Source organism: Struthio camelus, chromosome 18, assembly GCF_040807025.1.
Source record: "Struthio camelus isolate bStrCam1 chromosome 18, bStrCam1.hap1, whole genome shotgun sequence".
In the NCBI taxonomy this organism is placed as follows: Eukaryota; Metazoa; Chordata; class Aves; order Struthioniformes; family Struthionidae; genus Struthio; species Struthio camelus.
Window position 1 is genome coordinate 10,737,168 of NC_090959.1, and position 22,815 is coordinate 10,759,982.

The window sequence follows — 22,815 nt, forward strand, 5'->3', positions numbered from 1 at the left end:
GAGGTGGGCGCAGAGTGCAGGATGTCCCAGGCCCTCTGCTGTGCTGGAGATGCCAGGCAGCCCTGCTCCCTCCGGCTGGGTCCCCAAGGAAGCCGCTGGTCACGGTGTCTCCCCGCAGGAGGACAGTTACACGACCAACCAGCCTGGGGAAGGAGGTGTTTTCCCATAACTGAAGTAGGTCTGAAACCTCATGAGGCAGCCTCGCAGAGGTACAGCTGAGCACCCGGGGTTGCACTTCTTCCCACCATCTTCAAGGATTCCTCTGTTCCTGCACATTGCATCTCCAAACACAGCCTGAAAACTGCCCCATGAAGGGCTGTCCTCGCTACCGTTTTTGAGACTACTGCTGCAGCAGCCTCTCAGGGAGCCATCCGCAGCCGCTCCAGCACAGCCCCTCTGACACCTCCTCCTGGATGGAGAGTTACAGAGCTTCCCCAGCTTCTACTACTCGGGCATTTCTCAGCCTTAGGTTTCACTGGCATTTCATCATTCTCTGATCTCAAAAGATCCCTCTTGTCTGAAAGGAGATTAAAGAGAAGACGAGGTGCGCGTGGCGCCAGCACTGGCCAGCCCTCACAGTCTCAGTCAGCATTAGCTGGGCCTGCCAGCAAGCTTATTTCACCACCCACCTCTCTTACCCAAGCCTCCTGTGCCTGGAGCACGTCCTCCCTCCCCACCGGTCGGGATGGCACACCAGCTGCCAGCGTTTATTCCGCCCCTTTGTCCCGTGTTCTCTACCCGGTTCCTAATTCATTCCCTCACAATAGGGACCGGGAGCAGGGCTCCGGGTGCCACCGTGCTACAACCAACCAGCAAGCCGGCTCCTACAGACACACTCCCAAACGAGTGGCAGCTCGGCCAGCCACCCGGCAGCTGGGCAGCACCCCCAGGTGCTCACTGTCAGGGCTGGCATTAGAAGGGATTAGTAAGAAGAGGTAAAACACACGTGAAAAAAATCAAGTTAAGTTCTACAGGCATTTAAAAGACTCTTGATTAAAAAAAAAAGAAAAGAAAAGAAAAAAAACCCAACTCCTTTTCCACACACCTCTGAAAGGCAGCAAGAGGAAATCCCACTCCAGCTGCTCGGCTTGACAGATCTCCCCAGCCTGAACCCACGTACCCAAGTGCGTGCACACACGGATTTGCAATGACCCACCCTCCCCTGTTTTTTAAACAAGGCAGTAACTTCAAAGCTGTTCAGTCAGCCAAATGTGACCTTGCGAATCAGCCTGAAATTAGGGAATAATAGATCACCAGAGCAACTGCGTTCCATGATGGGTTTATACAAATCATCATCTAAGAAAAGCTAAAGATAGCTCCCTGCAGGACAAAGGAGCCAAGGGAACGCAGGGGGAGAAGTTCAGTTTTGACCTCACATCCGCTTGCTGCGGTGCAACTCCTGGGATTTCAATGGAGTTACTTATCTGCATAAGGAAAAGAGCCCGAAATTTTTAAATTAAGTAGCTTCTTGTCATTTCAAGGGCCCAGTCCAGATTATTTTTGCATTTTTCAAAAGCTCTGTATTCTCTTATTTACACTAGCTGCTTGGAAGCTTAAAGTGAAAGTTGGTTTCCTGAGTGAAATCTGGTATTCGCTATTACATGTGCATATTTTTTTTTACTGTAGGGCTGCTGATGAACACTGTGTCCTGTGTTACTGAGCCAGCTACCAGGACTGAGCTGTTACTAATTTTTTTCCTCCTTTCAATGGCTTTGTATTGGGGGAAAAAGAAGAAACAGGACAAATATACATACATACATACACACACACACATATATATAGACAGATATATATATATAGGATTTAAGACCAGAGAAGTTATAATCTGACCGGGAAGTTCATCATGTGTAACTATTTTCTGTCAATCTTCTTTGAGAAACAAAGATATTCAGCACTTTCAAGATTGAAATAAGATAAAACTTGGGATACCACTGACATTATCTCCACATGCACCTTTCAAGGGAATGAATCTAAAACTTTTTTTTTAAGCGCAGAAAACATCTTCCCTGACCAAGTGAAATCTCAAACTTAGCCTAACAGTCCGGGATACCTGCTCTGCAAAATTCCAGAGGACTGCTCACCTGGACACGTCTCTGAGTTCAGCCTGCTAAAAGCAGATGTTTCTGGTTTGAAAATGCTGGGAAGAAGATAGCTAATAAAAGTCTGGCAAGCAAAGTTACAAGCAAAAAGCACATGGAAAATGGCACTCTGTACAACACTCCTGCTTATGGAAATGGCTGGCTTAAAGAGGAATATCTAATATTAATAATATTGACTGTAGGATTTTTATTTACACTTTTTCCCCTGTTGCTTTTATAGCAGTCCATGTTCCTGTTGTCTCAGGCACACATAAGTACTAGTGAGTGCCAGCTGCTTTCAGTAAGGATATTTCTGGCATTTCCATGGCAACAAGTTGTGATATAGATCCTACTTTTAAAACACTAGCTTAAATTGATACTGTCAACTCAGAGCCTTTTAAAAATCATTTATCTAAGATCAACTTTCCTCCCCAGCCATTCCTAGAGCCTGGCATTTATGGTTTTTTTCTTAAAAAATAAAATAAAAATCACTTTCAGCAAGTTTACAGAGATTTGTTATTATAGGACTGGTTGTGAATGGTGGGTGGGGCAGCCTAGACTGAGGAAACTGGAGCCTCTTTCAGCCGCTCTCCCAACGCAGGAACCAGAGTCAAGGTCTGGGCTCCCCAGACACTCCTGTAGTTTTGGTTCCATTCTGAATCCTCCACCGAAAAGGCCTCGTTTTCCCCACTGCAGTTCAGATGAGGCCACAATCTCACACGAACAACCAGCATCGTTTTCCCACAGCATGTGCATAAAGCTCCTTCTCAAAATTTGAACATTTTCTGTTCTCGTGTAAACAAGCTTTAATCTTTTGTACATTAAAGGTCACGGCTGTATACTGCATTGCTTACAGACTTTAGCTGGGGTCTTTTCAAAGCGAGCGAGAATGTTCTCCAGATTACAGTGCTAGTATATAGGGCCGTGATCTTTCTTTATGCTAATGATTTCCATCTTTGGAATGAAGAAAATGACTACTAATTATGGTTTCCAGTCATTCAAATGGGGAGAAAGCAGGCTTAAGAAGGAAGTTACTTCTACTACAAGCATATACTGCTCTGCATTTGTGCGGTTGAAAAGATTTAACTTTCTACCCCCCACCCACGTACTATTGTATTTTGTGGAACTTCCCACTTAAGGCTTCACAGCAGTCATCTCTACTATAAAGCCATGAACAAAAGCAACATCTGAAGCTTTCACTGAGTTTAATACATTTTCATTAAAATCACTGACCTCTCCCTGTCATCAACTTATTTCAGCAACTTTTGATCTGCATTAAACCTTGAAAGAAAATGCAGCTTTGTAGAGCTGATGAATTAACCATCCTGACGCTGACACACATTCTGTATTTAAACAAGTAAACACGAAAATAAAACTCAGTAATAACTCTATTTTACTAGTGATACCACAACTCAGGCCTAATAGGTCTCCTTCTCCTGCACTGTCCCTTAGGAACACAGCATCTCTCTCTTCGAACGCCCTAAAGAAGCACCACCTCTTAACTGCGCTGGATCACGATGAATGATGAACGTATCTTAGAAACAACATCCCAGTAATTCCTTCCTCTGGGTCCTGTCTCCTTTAGCTTTGTCTAGTTTACACAAATCTGTGTTTTATGAGACAGGAAGCATCATTTTTTAGCGTAATTAACAGACAATTGTAATTTAAAGAATCAGGGAACGCTCGCTGCAATGCTTTCAGTATCCCAGACATACACAGGCTCAGGAAAGTATGAAAATAGACTGGCTCTTTTTTTTTTTTTTTAATTTAAGCTTACGGTGCCTGGACCCCAACCGGAGCCCCCTCTCCCCCCCCCCCCCCCCCCCCCCCCCAATTCCAGGCCGTCCAGGCAGGAAGGGTCAGACTCGGGTAACCACCTCCGCTCCGCGCTCGGGCTGCCGTTTTGGCTGAGCTTCCAGAACAGCCTCTCCCGGGAGGGGGGACAGTCACAAGCAGCCTGACCCCGCGCAGCTCTGCTGCTTGTTCTTTCAGCACCGCGCTCTGACACCCGCCTGCAAAACTTTCTGCAAGTCCGAGGAAAGTCCCCGAGGCGCTCGCGGGCGCCCGGGCCACCGCGCACACCCCGAGCCGCCAGTGACAGCTGCCGCTTTCCAGCGCCACAACCAACGCGCAGCAGCCCCGAGCAGAGCGGGCAAAGCCGCGAGCCACCGGCATCGCCCGCGCCGGGGCCGGAGAAGCGGCGAGGGACGAGGCGAGACGGGACCCGGCCCGGCCCGGCCGCGCACGTCGGACGCGGGGCAGCCGCGGGCCCCGCAGCCCGGCCCCGCCGCGGCAGAGCAGCGCCTCCGGGGGGGGCCGGGGCTCCTCACCAACCTTCAATCGGCTTCAGGTAGTCGTAGTCGAAGAGGATGGAGAAGTCGAACTCCTCCTGGGGGCTGCCCGCCCGGGCCGCGCCGGGGCCGGGGCCGGGGCCGGGGCCGGGGCCCCCCTCCTGCGGCTCCGGCTCGGGAGCCTGGGCAGCGGCGCTCATCTGGGCCAACTGCTGCCGGGCACCGGCAGGCCGGGAGGCTCGTCCCGGGGCTGGCCTGCTGCCGAAAGGAGCCCAAGACGCAACAGCCGCGATAAAACCTGTAGGTATCCTTCCAAGGGCAAGGGCGGAGGGATTGGGGGGGGGGGGGAAGGGAAACAAAACAAACAATAACAACAACAAAAAAAGACGAGAATTGCCCCCGGTCCCGGGGGGGGGAGGGGGCGGGCGGCGAGCCCCAGCGGCGGCACACGAGGGGGGATCGGCGAGAGGAGCCGCGGCGGCTTCCTGCTCCCGAGCAGCCACCTGCCGCCCGGGGCCGCCCCCGCGGAGGAGGAGCCCTGCCCTGCCCGCACCGGCCCCGGCCCCGGCCCCGGCCGCGGCCCCGGGGCAGAGCGGGCTCCTCCGGCGGAGCTCGTCGGCACAGCAGAGGGGGCCTGCGGAGGAGCAGGGGTGAAAAGGCAAAGGGAAAAGCAGGGCCGCGGGGGAAAGAAAGGGCCTTACGCGGGGCTGGGGGTGGCAGCGGCCAGGGGAGCCTCCAGAAACCCCCTTCAGGGAGCCCGTCTCTGCCCCTCAGCTGCTGCTGTTACCCTAGGCTGAGCACCGCTCGCTCGCTTGCGTGCAGCCTCCTGCTCCCCAGCGACTGGGCCCCTTTCTGATGTGGTTTCCAGGGTCTCCAGCAGCTCCAGGCTCTTCCCTTGCCTTCTCCGGGCTTCGTGCATCCCCTGCCGCATGCTCCTTCCGCTCATTCCAGGCTGCTGCTAAGGCAGCAGCAGGCAGTTTTCTGGATGCATCTCCTAACCGGGACGCCTTCAGAAGCGCAAACTCCATCGTGCACAAGGCCTCTGTTCTTCCCTTGCCTTGCTCATAAACAGTATTTCACAGCATGGGCCTTCCACGGCTCTCACCGCGTTCCCTACCGACCACACTGCCGGCGCTGCCAGCTTCCCGAGGTGCCCGGGCCACCTTCACCACATTGGCCCTATTCATCACCTCTTCCCCGAGCACTTCATAAAGTGCTGGTCACTGCCTCCCGACCGCCTTCTCCTCTCTGATGGCTGCTACTAACAGCAATGACTTCACTCGTGGGTACCTGGGGATCCTAAATTTGTGTGTTTAGAGCATCTGCGGTCAGAAGACTCTGTTCCCTTGCTTACCTGTTTATATGTTCCCCTTTATAAATGCACAGATTGCTGTCACCAGGTCTGAGTCTGAAAAACGTTCTCAATCTGTAGACAGGGAAGGGAGGCAAAGGCAGAGGGACCAAGGTCGTTAAAGAAATACTTTGCTGTTTACTTCAACTTTGTTTTTATTTGCTAAGCCTGTTAGCACGACAGCATTAAGTACATACTTTACAAATCTGGCCCTAAGTTACTTGTCCCAGGTCACAGAAAGTCTCTATTATAGCATGCACGAACCAGGATCTCTACGTTTTGGCTAATACCCTATCACTTTTACCATTAATATAGCCAGACAAGTAACGACGCAGTACACATACAGCTCGTCACATCCCGTTCCTCTATCCTGTGCCAGTTTAGGACGCAAGAAGTCAGACTTTTCCTACGCTGTCAAATCAGCTTCTACATGGAGCTTCTGAAGAACCTCAGCAGCTCGTGTTCACATGGCCCCTTCATCCAACAGCAGCTACCAGGATGCGTTAGAGGCACCTATTGGTGAACAGAAACACTGCACAGCACTTTCTGGCGGGAAGGGAAAGTGAGGATGACTGCAAGACCACTGCCTTTGTAGGTGCATGTAGTCGGGGCAGGGAGGAATACTCAAACTGGAATTAGGCCTTTACGACACTAATTCTTTAGCAGAAAATGCCAAGGGATAGGGAAAGCAGACTTTCAGGAAGGACAGGTGATCCTGCAGAGCTGATTTGCTAGATATTTTTACTGAGATATTTACATAAAGAGATGGTTACCTGGGAATACCAGGAACCCTACTCGTATATGCTCCCTATGCATTCAGTACTGGAGTGCATTTTAAACAGAGACGGAAGAGCCATTACTCTGTGTTCATAGTCCCTAGCTTAATGAGCAATTTCACTGTAATTGATGGCATATTTTCACTCAGCAGAGACTAAAAGGACAATATTTTTTCTCATTAATGCATAATATACATAGTAACACAATAGCTTCCTTGGACCAAGCTACTTGAACTTTCTCCGGCACGCACTGCCAAAACAACCAGGAACGGCAATTTACTGGGTTTCCACATTGTCAGCACACAGCTTGGTGTGTGTGTGTGTGCGTGCATGTGTGTGTAAGAGGCGTGAAAAGCTCATAGGCTGTGCATGTCTGCTCTTGTGCAATATGATGCTTCTTCCTGGCCTGGTGTGGCTTTTTCATTGGTGCGGGGACTGCTGATGCCTATGTTGAAAAGGAGCCAATGCTCTCTCTGTGGTCGAGCTGGAGACCACAGCTAAAGTCTACCTCATCTGCTGCAGTGATTCTTAATGCTACACAAGGCGCTGGCTCGCGGGAGTTTCTTTGACTCTCTGGTAGGGCTGGCGACGGAGCTCTCCTGCCGCTGGCACGGAGTGGGAGGCCTGCGCTGCCTGCGATTAGTGGTCTTGGCTACTGGATGCAGAAGTGAGGCCACCCCAGCAGGCGTGCTGCGCACAGAGCTGAGCCCTGCGGGTACCCCTGGGAACGTGTCTGGGGCACTGCTGTCTGCTGAGCCCTGGGGGAGCATATGTTGTTGAATATGCCTGATTCATTCTAAATTGTTTAAATTTGAAGAAAAAATATATTAAATTGACATATTTATATATCCGTTTTAAAATGATGCTTACTGTTTGTTGGAGAGCTAGCCTTTCATCATTTGCCTTTCTACTTAAAATTCATTAGAAAAACTAAATATACTTGCTGATTTTGGCTTAGCACTAAAGAAAGCTGTCATCCTTCCTACTAACAACACATGGAGCATGATTGGATAGCATCATTTATACTAGCCACAAAAAGGAAAGACATGAACAATAACACAGGCCTTTTTTTAAGTAAGTTATGGGTGATGGGCAGGAGAGCCTGGGGAAATGACCCCAACTGCTGCTAAATCTTTACCCTATCCTTTATCCTTCATTTCCTAGCTTGCCTGCAACTCTATTAAGAATGTTAAGTTTCAAGCATATCCTTAACCACTCCTAGAATTAGTGACACTCCACAAATGGAAAATGTACCTTTTGCTTTCCAAACTGACCGTGTAATTTCAAATAGTTCCATCGCTATTTCATGCCATCATAAATTCTCACACTGGCGAAGAATTAGGGTGACAAGACAGCAATGAGCAAAGTGTTGGACAAACGTATGGATTAGCTCAGCTTGTAGAATTCAACGGTTTTGCCCAACACACAGTTTCACAGATGTCCAGAGCAATACCCGACGGGCGTGCAGTCGAGCAGACTCCCTCTGCTCCCTTCTGCAGTACATGGACAGGGCACATAAGGACATTGGTCCCACATGACCGCTATGGTGTATCATATAGGAATAACAGTTTCCACAGGCTTCAAGTGCATAGAGGTGTGAGTTATAACGCTATATACTCTGTGGGCTGCGCTGGAACATACCAGTGTGTTATTTTGAGCAGAAGTGGTCCAAATCCACAAAATACAGATCTGGCCTAAATGTTAGAGACACATGAAACCATTACTAGGTTCGAGCAGCTGCAGAATTCAGACCAAGTGACAGCTGTAGGCTTTGAAGACCTCCAAAGGCTGAGTATATTTTAGTTGAGACCCAAAACATGCTTTCTGGCCAACAGTGAAAATAAAGCACTGTAAATTGTTTAAATTTTAGCTGTTATAGCTACATAACTTACAAATACTGCCCATAGTCTGTTGTTAATAATTAGCAATGAAGAAAAAGCAGGAAAACTACTAGACTTGAATAGTCTGTGGACTCTTCAGTTCAACACATGCACTCAGAAAAAGCACGCAGCCACTCCAAATCAAAGGAAAAACCCAAACAATGTGACAAACACTTCCTAATGCTTATTTTCCATTAGGGCTGGAGTGAAATACTAGAATACAGTGTCCAAAGACTGGAAATACTAGCTAGTTTCCCTAAATCTCAGTCGTCTTCACACCAGAAACCCTTCCTTTCTACAGGGACCCTTCATTTGTTCTCCTTCTACCACCATAAAAAGGCCAACATGGTCACAAGCCCCAGCCTCTGGCCACGACCCTGCTTGGATTCCTAATACCCATTTTAGAGAGCTGGGAGTCAGAATTAACTCCTTTTTTTCTGTAAAGCTGTTTTCATGAGCCAGAAAGGTGTTTCAAGATCTTAGGCAAAATCTGTCCTTGGCAGCATTAACAAAAATTGCAGCCACGTATACTTGCAGCAGCCTCTGCACAGAGCATGACTGGAAATACGTTGCGCTGCCATTTCAGGGAACTGGAGAATGGAAGGAGGCCCTTCCACGTAGTTGGATCACTGCTTGACTTTGGCAGGGCTTTGCTTTAATAAACTTTAAAAGTATGTGAATGCTGAACTACCCAGGTACCAGGGACTAGGAGTCTGAAAACAAAGCTAAGAAAGAACAGTTTCTAGTATGATACAAACCATGATTTAAGAAGTGCTTAACATACTTCTCAGTGTTTAAACTTACTGCAGTAAGTTAAACCTGTCCTTCACTATTATTTGGTTTCTACTTAGACCATCTTATTGTATTCCCCGCCTCAGTAGCTTCACAAATGCAAGCGATCAAATGATATTCCAAACTGAAGAAACTTGTAGAAAAATAATCTCAGAAATATGTTGACTCTACTAATCTTTAAGTGGACCAGATGACACACAATTTACACTGCTTTTGTGATACTGTAATACCCTTACATTGAACTTTTAAACAGAAAAAGAAGTAAAGAAAAGTGTATTTAAAATTAAAAAATTCCATTAAGCATCTAAAAAAACAGAGAAAAAACTAGCCAATGCTGTCTCAAAATCTAAGTGCTCTAATGGTGTATGTGGCAGGCATTAGAAATTTAACAGGCAACTAAAACTTGCACATGGACTTAATCCAAGCTCTTTAAAATGAGCTCAGACCGTGAGTGACTAGTTGCTTGGTCTGGAGTGTGGGGAGTGCTAATAGAGAAAAAAAGAGAGGAGAGAAATATTATTCCGGTACGTCCTTTAAGAGACACCCACGCACACACACTACTATTCAATTTTGGGGTCAGGTTGAGTCAGAGACATTACCCCCCAATTTCAGACTCAAAGTGGTTTGGCAAGAAAGGACAATGGAAAAATTGCTCCTATCTCCATGTTCCTATTAAGTTGTGAAGTCTGCTGTGCAAACCAAAGGAATGCACATATCATAGTTAAAAATAATAGATTAAGCCAATAGTGGAAAAGAAGTTCTAGGATATTATTATCCTTGGCTATTTCAAAAAATGAATGATGAAACATTTCAGTTAGAATATCTATTGGAATGTTATAAAAGAGCGTTCCAATTATGTCAGTGTCCCATCTGTGAATGTGATTTCTGTGCTATAAGAAAGACTCTGAAAATGATTCACTGGTTGTTAGATGGTGTAACTGTGTTTCACAGTGCACACGGACAGCTAGAAAAGGGCTAACGCAAGTGACAGCAGCAACAGATATGGGCCAACAAGATGACATAGGGGCCCACGGTCACCTGATGAACCTCTTTCATACATCTAGTGCCTTGCTGACACTTGCAGAATCACAGCGTGAGGAAGCAAGGACACTGAAGCGTCTTTTTTCTAACAGGCTTAGGCCATGCAGTCTTCATTTCCCATTCTGAGCCTGCTCTAATCATAAAAGGGAGCTTGAGCCCAGAATTATTAACACAGTATCTTTTACACACCCTACATTTATGAGACTACTGTACTTTGTTGTGGGTACAGAAATCCTCCCAAAGCCACACACTGATCCCAAAAGTGCCTTGAGCTGTTAACCCATAGCAGCCTAATGCAGCTCTTCCTTTGTGGAACGGGTGGGAGAAGAATTGCAACACGAAGCTACATCTGTGTCAGGCTGTACCCCCTACTCCGCTGGCAGAAGTAAGCATTTTACGTTAGGGAAAATGGACGTCTGGGACTAGGAATATATCCCTCCTGGAGTATCTCTGGGCTGGGTTGTGTAACGGACTGCACTGCTAGTCTGGCTACTGCGGTCTCAAATATTTGATCTGGAAAAAAAAAATCACTGCTTTTCATTTCAGTCTGCGACTGCAGGGCTCAGGGGCCCGAGGGAAGGGATGTCCCATGGAACATCTGCCCTGGGAGAAAGCAGAGCTGCATAATAATGGAAAGAAATTTCGTAGCTGCCATCAGAGTGCTGTCTTGCGCTTTGATATGCTGCCCCTATAAAGCAGGTGAGAGTGTGGCCTTGCCAACACAGGGAAGAGCAAGCAGTCTCTTATCTCTTTCCTTTCCTGCTTTCTCTGCAGCAAAATAACTTCTCTGGGGTGTTAGGAGAGTGAACAAGGGTAGCTGAAGTACTCAGGAGAGAGGGGGTTATGGCTGGAGAAAGCCGAGGATCAACAGGACAGGGCAATTGGCCTGATCTTAGGCGGTAAAGCCAGTCAGTCTTTCCACTGGCTTTTATAAATTCTTGGATGAGCCCCTTCGGGTGCATGTGTTAATGAGTGTGTTTTGGCAGGTACTACGAGAGCTGCTGAGGCAAAAGAAAATAAATAGCCACTACTAAAAGGCCTTCAAACGAAGCCCTCTGATACCACCGGTTATCACACCGGCTACATGCTCTGCACCGGCCCCAGCGGCGGGGCCGAGCCTGTGCCCGGCCGCGGGAACTCACTGCGCTGAGCGCCTCTGCCAGCGCGGGCGGCTCAGCTCCCCTCCGCGGGCGCGGAGCAGCCTCCCAGGCTTGATCGACGCTGGCCGGGAGGGGGGCGGGTAGAATCTAAAATGGAGCTAGTCAATGGAAAAGTGCTTCCCTTCCCCACCTCCCTCCCCTGCTCCCTCGCCAAACAGCTCCTTGGACCAGCAGCCCGCTGACGTGTAAAAATAGTAACTCACCTGCGCTCCGCGCCCACCCCCGGGGCTGCAGCGCCGAGCACCCGGGGCGGGGGGGGGCTGCACAGCCCGGGGAGCAGCCAGCGCTCCCGCTGGGCTGCCTGAGCCGCGGGTGCTTCACAAGAGCCGGGCTGCGGCGACCCAAGCGCGGAGCATCCTCCGCCCGGCTCCGCAGCGAGGGGCCGCGCCGCCGCCGAGAGCGCCGGGCGCGGCAGACCGCGGCCCCGCGGCGCCGCTCCCTGTCAGCCCCCGCCGCCCGGAGAGATGCCCCTTCCTCTTCCCTTCCTTTCCCTTCCTTCCCCTTCCCTTCCCTTCCCTTCCCAAGGCTCCGTGCCGGCGTTTCACCGCCGCAGCCCCGCGCAGGGCCGCTCCCGGCGCCGCGCCCTCCCCCGGGGCCCGGCGCGCCGCTCGCCGCCCGGGGCGGCGGGGGAGGACGGCGAGCCTGGACGGCCGCCGCTCTCCGGCATCGCCCGGCCTGCGCCGCCCCCGCACCGGCGGGGCCGGGAGGGCAGCGCTCTGCCGCGAGCCGCCGGCGGCCCCCGATGACTTGGGCACGGAGCAAACCCGCGGTGCGCAGCGGCCCGTCCGCGCCGCGCTCGGGGCGCGCTGGGCGCTGACAGCGGCGCAGACTCCTCCTCTCGCCGCGCTTAACTCTTGCCTCCTCCGGCGCCCGCCCGGCCGCGGCGGCGGAGGGCGCGGGGGGGGCCCGCACCGCGGCCGCCGCGCCCCGCGCAGCGCCCGGCCTCCCCCCCTCCCCTCCCCTCCCCGGGCGCCCCGCCGCGGCGCCGGCCCCGACGGGGCGGGCGGCCGCCGGGAGCCGGGCTCGCCCCGGCGGCAGCGGGGCCGCCGGACCGGCCCAGCCCCGCCGCAGCCTCCGCCGGGCCCGGGAAAGCCGCCTGCAACGCCCTGAAACGCCGACCTGGGCAGGTAACGGAAGGGTTAAGCGGCCGGGAGGGTAGTAAGCGAGACTCCTCTGGTGATGGAAGAGGAGAGTCCCTCTGGCTGGAGTTTAAAGGAGGTTTCTCCAGACAGATTTGTATCGCCTTCGCAGAGCGCTTCAAACCAAACCTAAACCCCGTCCAGTCCCTTCCCGAGGGATCTTCTCGCCACGAACCCTCCCTGCCTACCAAGCAGAGTTGCCTGCGAGCGAGCGTAAAAGCCAGCACAATAAACCACCTGGGCAAAAGAGCGAGCTGTGCAGACCCCCACCGAAGAAGGGAACACGCACAGGAGGGCACACGCACAACACACAAACACAGAGCGTAGGAGGAGTAGGACCCTACCTTGATCCATAGACCTCATGATGTGGTGGTAATGTACCAGCCTACAGGCAGTTTCTCTCTGCATCAGGAATTAAAAAAAAAAAAAAATCAATAGTAGGAAAAAAGAAAAAAAAATCTTCTTTAAACCATGTTCAACCAGTGCTGCCTGGGCAGAGGGAACCCGTCTTGCTCGCCTCCTCCGTAAGCGTTTGGAGGTGCAAAGAGGGATCCGAACTGGGCTGAGCTTGTTCCTGAAGTGAAGTCAGTTCTCTGCTCTGAGATGAGGGTTACTAGAGAGGGAAAGGCCACTTCCTTCCCTGCTCTGAGTGTTTATAGTCTTTGAATGCTGTAAAATAACGGGATTCCCTCACTGTTTCCTCCTGTTTATCCCAGTGCCATGGAAACCCCTGGATCGCCTCCATCTCCCAAACTGAGGGCTTTCCTGCAAACTTCACACTCAGGAATCCATGACGTCTCCCCAGCTCCAGGCCAAGGCAGCTCTGCGGCTTTCTGAGTCTGCAGCACAAGCGCTTAATTGTTGAGCAGAAAGTTAGAGAGCAAGAAAGAAAGAAATATGGATGATGTTAAAAATCCCAGTGTGTGCTTTTTAAACAAAACTTGCAGGCACTGCAAAACCTTTCAAAGCAACAGGGCTTCTGTGCAGAAATTTTCCTTCTTCCCAGTAGAGACAAGCTCGGACTGCTGCTGCTTTTACCTTTGAATAAATCATTCAGAAAACTCAAGTCCCAAGCTTATATTTATGTCTTTATATTTGCCAGCACCCTATTAATACCCATCTTGTTATTGGCACAGGCTTTCGCTTCTAATTACCACTGGTTCAATTCTTTACCCAGAAGATGAAAAAAAAAATCGGTTAATTTGTTTAGTGGCATTTCACAGACCTCTCTCTGCTGCTATTTTTAGATCCATTTAGAAAGAGAGAGGAGAAACCCCATGGCTTTCCAGTGATACACGTGGAGCTTAGCAAGAATGAAATAGCCAAGGAAGCCTCCGAAACCAAGACAACCCCTGTGTGTTTACATGTACTACGTATAAACAGGAAAATAAAGCAAAAGAAAACAGGAAAATAAAGTCAAAGATATCGTGAAGCGTGTGCTGTCTCACAACGTATAGTTTTCACTGTTAATGTTAACAAGCATCTGCCTCTTGATTCTTTCCTGAATGCTGTGGCTACATGCAACTGGACTTGCATATATTTTTTCCAGAAGAGATCAAGAGTTCAGATATATAAAAGGCTTCATCTGGGACCTTGACAGCTCTGCAGTTGCTCTGTGTTTCTATATAATCTGACCAATCTTTGAAATTTACATTTTAAATAGGGATGGCTGTCGAGGTCAGTCTTGGGTAGCAACCGGAGTGAGTCACTTTGCAGATGCACTTGGCCTGGAGCTGCATGGAGGGCTGGCTGGCACCCGCACGACATTTCCATTTTTCACTCTCTGAGTCCCAAAATCGACTCGAAGGAGGTATCACAATCAAACTTTCTGCTTCTCTAGTTTGTTGTCTTGCAGGCTAGCAACTGCAGGCAGGCCAGGGAAACTCAGTGCACCTCACTTTCCTAGTCTTTGTCATTTTTGGACATGCTGAGGCGGAAATACCTTCCCCGGCTCCACGGGCCTGTTATGTAATGTACTTCCACTGAACCCTCAGAGTGTCAGGGAGCCTGCTCTTTGGGGACTTCACGTTAACGGCCCGTTTCTAGGGTCAATTAACTAAGATGCACGACCCCCCCGCTGGAAGCTCCCCTGGCGGAGACCAGCTCCCAGCTACCCCAGCAGCGCATCTTAATTATCCGAGTTGGATCGTGATTAAGAGCTACCTGGAGATTTGTAAACCCCCTAAGAAGAGGCTGTCCGGAAGCCTCTTCCTTCCATCCCCGTTTAAACGCCCGCGCCATCAGGGGCTGTTGATGCCTTCTGCTCTCCAAGCAGTAAGGCAGTTGGCAAGCTTTGCCTTTGGTCCCCTTGTCGTGATTTTCTCTTGGTTACTCCATGCCAGGCTCAGCCCCTGAGCCCCAGGGACTTAACGGCAGCGGGCTCAAAAAGGCAAAAAACACCTATGCCTCAAACTGAGATTCATACCTAGATACTCTGTGTTTTAACAGCCCTCTGAACTGAGCACTTGCAAGTCATGATATGCATGAGAGAAGATCCCGTACCAGCACTGGCACTGCTCCTCCACAAGCCTCAGGGGCAGGACCATGCAGCTCTAGCTGCCTACGAATTTCTGTGCCTTTTAATAGATGCTAGGTTTCATGCCTATTAAAGCCTAACGCCCATTCAGCGTGCTTTCCAAGCAAGCTCAAGACCGGACCTACTATTTGCATCAGTTGCTGCTTTAAAGTAAAGTTGGAGCAACCTGATTGCTATTGGGAAATATTAAGGGGAACCCGAGATAACTGGTTTGCTTGGAGAGAAGGGCAGAACTGTTGTTTTTGCCTGACCTCCCTCCCCTCCACCTGCCAAACCCCTTGCCGCGGCACTGAACTGCTCACTGCAGCATCACTAGTAATAACTGCACTGGGAAAACCAGAGGAGAGGAATGAGGGAGGGGGCTTCGATGAGGGGCAACGTTAAAGCAGGGCTGAGGGTAAAAGATTAAGGAAGGGGCGAGGTGCAGGGGTAGCTGGGTGCAGGGGTGGGAGAGGAGAGCAGCTGCGGCGGTCCACGGGCATCACGGTCTGCCAAAGGGTATCCCAGAGCGAGCGGAGAATGGGCTACCCCGATGGAAAGCTTCGCCTCCTCCCACGCTGAGCTATAATCGGGGGAGCAGTCACAGCTCAGCGGTTATGGCACACAGGTTGGCTTCCCTAGTCTGGACCGTTTAAAAATACAATGTCTTTCTTTTAATAGCTCGGTTTGATCGGCTCCCGCTAGTTCACATGACAGGGTTTTCCTAAAATATCTTCTTCCACCAAGTTTTTTCCAACTTAAAAATGCTGAATCCTGCTACCCAAATTAAACTCAGTGCAAAGTGAAGAAAAAAAAAAAAAGTGAAAGAGGGCTGGCGGCGGCCTCGGTACTGCTAGCATTCCCCAAACCAGCATATGACACAACTGTAAGATTTCCAAGGCTTTTGGAGAGTTCAGCGAGAGAATCGTGTCCTCCATTGGCTGCAGCTTCACGGCTGAGTTAAACTTTCCTGATGGAACCTTTCTCCATCTGGCTGCTGCTCCCAGAGCTTTGCGAGTGGCCATGGAGGAGAAGGGGGATATAGTTCAAGTCTTATATAACTGTACAAGCTGGATGCGGGGGCAGAGACTTTCCCTAGAAACGAGAGATTTTTATATATATATAGTTATTTTTAGCTTCCTTTTCAAAGGAAGGCCAAATACCTCCGACTTTCCTTTGCTTTCTTATTTTGGTATCACTAAGGGATTTTATTTTTGGAGGTAAGGACCTATTTATAGCTAATATTTATAGTTATTTATTCCCTCTTTAGGAGGACACTTCCTCTGCCTTTGAGGGGCCCATTCTGGACCACATCCCTACCCCCCAAAACCAGCCCCCTCTCCCCACCATGCACAGGGCTCCCTCTGAGATTCACCAAGAACAGACCAGGCTTTTTGGGACACAGGGGAGGGAGCATGTCTCCAGGTCGCAGCCCAGGCCCCAGCTACAGAGGTAGCTTTGAGGAGCGATGCTGTCACTGCGATAGCCCCTGGCCAAGCGCGTTGCAGGAGACCAAGCGATGCCCTCGCTGCCCGGACCAAAGGTGCAGAGCGCGGGGCCGGGGCTGCTGTACAGTTCACTGCAGATGGCACTTGCAAGGAGAGTCTCCCTGGCCAGAACATTTGCAATACAACCAAAATGGTGGGGTTTTTTTCTTTTTTTGTTTCCTTTTTTTTTTTTCCTTGTGTTCTCCAGAAGATAATACATCAAGGCTTCCTGAGGATGTGCTCTCAGGCCACTGGGGCAACTGCCCAGGGTTTATCATAATAGACTTCATGGAGACACCTCTATTTTCCACTTGCAAAGGTATTTCAGGCTCACAGCAACAATAAGTATTTTTGACAAAAGCTCATCACCCTTCCAAAGTAAATACAGCTCTCCCCGAATCTGCCACCACATACAAAGCACTCCCGAGAACAACCTCAACATGTTTAAGGCATTAAGTGGAGCTGGTGCCTAAACGCCAGATTTATACACTCTGGGTGTGTCTTCGCTGCAGCTAACCTGGACTCCCAAAGAGAGCCAAGCGAGGACCAAATAACTCGACATCTGCAGCTCGGCCTGCTTAAGTAATGCAAACTGGCACCTCCCTCCTTTTTCATAACAGTCCTAGAGCATTAGGGCTACAGAAAACATGTTACCAACTTAAGCTTACTTCTGACAATGCACTTGTCTGAATAACATATTCAGTCACTTAATTAAGTTACAAACGGAGTGTCTGATCTTGTAATGAGCTCCACGTGGCTTGGGGAATCCACCCACATACAGCTCTCAGAGAAAGATTGGAACTAGAGCCGCTTGAATTTTTCCCATCAGAACATTTTTTCCAAATGAGAAATAGCTTTTCATCTAAAATGAAAATTGGTTGAAATTTTCTGTTTTTTCAATAAAACTCAATAAACTGAAAGACTATTTTTTGAGTTAAAGTAGTTTAAAAAAAACGGGGAGGAGAACTGACTTTTAGTAAAAGGGTTCTTTTAAGAAAATTAGAAATAATTTTTATAAGTGAAGAGTGATTTCTTTTTTCAACAAAGGCAGTTGCAGAAAACAGAACCACAAATAAAAATGATATTGAAGAAAGTGTAAAGAACATTCTTCCTCTTCCCCCTCCCCTCAAAAATTTCCTGTAAAGGAAAAAATAGATGTCTTTCAACTCACTCGTAGAACAATAGGGCCCCATTCTCGCTGTCTTTAGTCAGGCAGCTCTTGAATTAGTGTCCTTTTATGAGACCAGGAGGATATAATTATTTGAATTGGCCTGATATAATACCATCCTAGGCTACAATTTTCCATTTTACCTACTACCGTGTCTGTCTCCTGGAAATATTTAAGACTCCAGTCAGTGAAGCACATTTGCAAAGCAGTCACAAGGCTGCTTGTAACTACTTCTATATGGAAGTGTCCAACACCTTCATGTCAGGTTCTTTGTGAGAGAAGCACCAGCTCTGCACCTGCAGCAACAGGAAAAGTGATCTGGGACCGCAACCTCCTGAAAAACTGGACCTCTTTTTTTTTTTTGCAGGTGAGAACCGAAGCGATGGCATTGCTAGGCCTGAATTGTAGCAGTGCGGGAGTTCACGTGCGCAAGACGCTGAAAAAGAGGCAGGCCAACCCATCACATGCCAAGAAGGGGACAATCTTCTCCCCAGGAGGCCTGTTTTGACCTGCACAAGAGATTTCCTATAATGTGCTAAATGCTGAAACACTCCTGGAGATTCATCTCACGGGGGCACACAAACAGATTCAGCATTAACCACTGACCACATACACCTGGGCTGAAGATAAACCAAACCGTTCAGCTGAATCAAAAAATTTAGAGATAGGCAAAGCCAAAGAAAGCGTTATGGGGAACAAAACAGACGAAGAGACAATCCCATTACCCTCGGAAGATCCTGGGTAGCATGTCTGCACAACACTTGAAAGGAGCCACTTTAGGGAAGTTTCTGCTTGTGGCAGGACGAGGGGTGAGTCAGCCAGGAAAAGCAATGTTTCTGGAAGGTACAAGTGGACTGTGAACTTTGCAAGCACGATTCAAATGTGACAACTTAGAAATAAAAGCGATAATTTCATTTACTGGATGTAAATGGCATTAGATCTATTCCAAATCTGAAATTCACTTAGTGTACTCTGATTCAGCAAACGTGTATCAAGAGGGATGTTTATACTCCATGATTTATGTTTTTATCTAAACATCAAACATTGTTTTCAGGGAACACTTAAGCCCTCCAGATTGGCACTGCCTTACTAACTACTATCAATGATTAGGTTAACAGCTCCAAGTCTCTTTGCAAACAAGCATGTAGGACAAAATTGAACTATAATCTTTTTTTTAACTTCAAGGCTAATTAAACAACAACAACAACTAAAAAGAAAAATGATGGTTTCTTGCCAAAGATATCTTGTCTTGAAGATTATAAAACCATATTTATAGGGTTTTTTTTTTTTTTTGCTTTCTATAGTTTTTAAGTTGTGGCTCAGAGAAAGAGAGAGAGAGCCAAATAGAGCAATTGCTTGCTAGAGTAATTAGAAGGAACATCAGCCATGTTTGGGAGTTGGAGAGGTGCTCCTCTGTGCAGGAAAGGCAAGTAAACCTTGTTTTACCATTTACCTGTTTCTTTCAGTGCTTAAGTCACTGTAACCGCAGTCACCAGGCTGCAGGTCTCCAACAACAGCTTTGCATGAGAAGTGCCTGCACAATTCTTAAACTTCTTAACACTGAATTTTCAGCCTCATTGTGTTGCTACCTGGGAATTTTCCATTACTAATTCATGAGTTCCCCCAGCTATACGCCTCTGCTCCCCGCCCTCCCCCCCCCCCCCAAGGAGTTACTGCAGAGAATGAAGGCAGGAATTTGAAGAGGTCCTTCTGATTGCAGGGAAAATGAACGTTTTTCCCATGCTGTTCACTTCAGGAAGACTGGGTTTGGACCTCACTGAGGTACATATGACCATGCATCAAGGGCTTCACAGTTCTCAGCATGGACCCTCCTCCAAAGAGTGGCAAGCATCCCTTCCAGCAGGGCTGGAGATTAGGTCTTGTGCAGCAGCGGGATGGGTGTTTGCAAAGCTTTTGAAAGGGCAAAGCATTCACAGCAGGACTTATTCAGGCAGGACTTTATTTGGAAATCTTAGACCAAGATGATGTCTATAAAACCCACCATACTCAAGGAACTCTGGGACTCAGATAACTTCACCTATCAACTCCAGGCTCAGCTGGAGTATACAGCTGCACTGGTGGACAGTTTCCAACACCCAAAGTCACATTGCTCTCACTATATAAAGTGATTTTTTCATGCAATGCAGAAGTGATTCATAGCGATGGGTGATGTTCTCATATCTAAAGACATATATCAGAGCACTAGCTACATTTTATGTATAACTAGATGGCCTTAAGTTTCAGTTACACTAGGATAGGAGTTGGTTTATCAATTATAACAACAATGGACTAATACAGTTAGACACCTGAACAGTAGCTTTGGGATGGAAACACTGATGCAGTCATTAACTATATCACACGATGGCTAAACTAACTAATGATAATAACAAGAGGTTATGACTGTTTTGAAAAGGTGGTGCTACCCCTTTAACATCACCACCAGGGTGAGGGAATCTGATATTATATCCTAAATACAGTTTACAATTCATTACTGTGGCACTGGCCACACCCAGCAGCTAATCTAGAATTTCACACATTTAATGAACTTCATACTTGAAATATGTGGTCTGTAAAATCTGATTTACACTGTTGTTAAAATGGTTGGTGTTTGAAGGAAAATATATTTTAAAGTATGTATTTGTGCACAACTTTTTTTTTTCTAAAAAACCCAAACCTAGTCATTAATTTACCCCAAAGCATACAAAATGTTCCCTCCAGCATAATTTCCAGTGCAGTATTTCTTTCAGCACCTGAAATTTAGTTGCTATGTTTCTTCAGGAGCAACTGCATTCAGTTATACAAGGACTTAGAAAGCCCTCACAATGTAATTGTAGGTACTTCAGACAGTAAGTTAACTTGACAAGTCAGTTCATGATGGAGTCCAGGGTCTATAATTACTACTTACCTGCCACCATCATAAAAATGCTGCATTAGGTCAGTTCTTGCTTGGGCCATACAAGAGGTACCTCGCAATTCTAGTTCATTCAGGCGTGTTAGCATTTTATTGGATGTTAACACCTGATATTTCCTTCAGGCTCTGGTTTTACTGAACGCTTTGCCACATTATGTTCTTCGAAGCTGGAATGGCAACAGGAAGGAGCTGAAAGCAAGAGGAGTGGGAACACTTATAAATCACTTCCCTGCGTGATACCCTCCTGATGAAAGATCACAGAAAGACACATGGGCTGTTGAAGGAAATAGCTGTCATTCAGACATGAAATACAAGATGTTTCTTTCTGTTGAGGACTATTTATGGTGAACACTGCACCTGTAAAAATTAGTTCCACGCTTCAGAAACAGAGACTCACAAGAATTAAACTTGGACTTGAACAAAACCGGCTAGATTCACTAAAGGTGCGAATAAGCATGACCTGTCTGTTTACAGTTTACACCAGCCATGGATCTTGCACCAAAATATCAGCACAATGCACTTTTTTCAATGTTAATTTTGGAAGGATTTTTCTCCTTAAGTGTTGCAAATAGCAACCTCATTTAGCAAATTTGTTTTCGAGACCATTTCTCCTCATACAAAGGAAAGATCAGATGTTAAAATCTGATCATCAGCAGGCTTGAGACTTCCTAGAAGCAAAACTGAGTGGCTTCAAATCAAACTTTAGTCTGTAGAGAGATGCCTGGGAAATTCTGGCACTAGTTTCAACCTAAAATGTAAACTGTCACTTGGGTTAATTTATCTGGACCCAGCTAAAAGGCAGCAATGCATCTTGACAAATAAATAAAAGGGTACTAAAGATTGGAAAGATGCGTATCCGGAGAAGGCCAAATAGATGAGGAGTTGATAATGTCTAACCTTGGCCTTTTAGAAATCTCTTTTTCGTTTTATAGCCCAGCTGTCAGGGTGAATGTCCAAGTTCCTATGCCACACTGTGAATCACTGACAAATGCTGCTTTAGTATAGTTAACAGCAGACAATGATGGTGGAGAACCTATTTAAAACTGGTCTTCTCCTCCAAGGATTTTACTTACCTTGAACAGAGACAAATGGAGATAAGGGGAGGAAGCAGTGCTGGTTTCCAGCTCACAATTTAGAGGAAAAATCTGCTTGCTCTTCTTTAGCTTTATTCTCCTTCAATGTTAGAACCACCTTTCTGCTTGTTGTGGGGCTTGCAGTAATTGTTCCAGGCTAGAATGAAGACAAAATGGTACATTAAGTACTTAAAGCTACATTAGTAAACATCAAGATATAACTTGCTCCAGTTATTTTTAAGGACTAAATTGAGAAAAGGATCTCATGCAGGTCAAGTGAGTTGGAAACGCATCCACATCCATAGGCAATAGCTATGTACAAACACATGGAAATCAGGCGTGACCACAGAGCGGGCTGACACCCAGGATGCCACGCAGTGAGCATTAGGGGAGGTTAACCTTGTCTGGGCAAAACTTGTGCTTAGGTTTCACCAGGCTTGCTAACCGCTAGCACAGCTGCAGTGGCAGGAGCTCTCATCACTGCACTGGAGGCTCGCTCTAAGGGAGCCTTGGCAGGAGAGCGGTTAAAATGTTGGCTGGTCTTCACTAGGGCTCTGAAATTTTACAGCTCATGGTGGGCTGGTTGTCAAACGTAAGGAGAACAGGATGGAGTCTAATAGGGGTGCAGCTGGAGAGCATAATAAACGTTTCCAGCACAATCTCTAGGGAGAAGTAAGATCCTACCTTGCATGGGCCAGCAGAAGAGCGCTGGCCGTGCTGTTAGCCCCCGCCGCAAGCTGATACGCTGTTTCACGCTGCTGCAAGCCAGAGGTCTCTTCTCAAAGGTCCTATCCTGTTTAATTCTCGAAACAGGATCAAAGGTAATACAATGTGATAACAGCGACCCACGCGAGCTTCCAGCTCCACATCACAGTGCCCTGAACAGCCCAAGGGAGCCGATTCACACGTGGGACCTTCCTAGCAGGGATTACAGCGATGGCCCGGCGTGCACTGCCATACGGGACTGCAGCCATAGCAACGGCAGATGCCGAACGCAGTGATTCACTGGAAACCACTCGGTCAGAAAGGAGACGTTGTCCGACAGAGGCTGTCATGAATGTCTGAATGCTGATCCTTATAAATGTGCCTTTTATTCAAAACCTTAATTTCAAATTTACAAATGATGCAAAGGAATTCTGCTTCTGCGGACAGC

At 48.0% G+C, this 22,815-nt stretch overlaps 1 protein-coding gene and 1 long non-coding RNA gene across 7 annotated transcripts in view; one reads left to right on the forward strand and one right to left on the reverse strand.

Annotated features, from left to right (window-relative positions):
- NFATC2 (nuclear factor of activated T cells 2) overlaps positions 1 to 13,189 on the reverse strand; it is a 104,368-nt gene extending 91,179 nt beyond the window's left edge. For 2 of the 5 annotated variants that reach the window (XM_068912355.1, XM_068912356.1), the window contains exon 1: positions 4,413 to 4,894. In XM_068912355.1, the coding sequence (XP_068768456.1) occupies positions 4,413 to 4,569 (157 nt within the window). In that variant the 5' untranslated portion in view covers positions 4,570 to 4,894. Of the gene's footprint in view, positions 1 to 4,412; positions 4,895 to 12,852 lie in introns of those variants that run through there. The other 3 variants (XM_009684024.2, XM_068912354.1, XM_068912357.1) reach the window with 3 other exon arrangements.
- On the forward strand, positions 4,537 to 7,342 carry LOC138061497 (uncharacterized). 2 transcript variants are annotated; one of them, XR_011135296.1, is made up of 2 exons: positions 4,537 to 4,669; positions 6,036 to 7,342. It is a non-coding gene; the product is annotated as an uncharacterized lncRNA (long non-coding RNA). The 2 variants fall into 2 exon arrangements; XR_011135295.1 differs by having other exon boundaries at positions 4,593 to 4,669; positions 5,238 to 7,342.
- Positions 13,190 to 22,815: the final 9,626 nt, after the last annotated feature.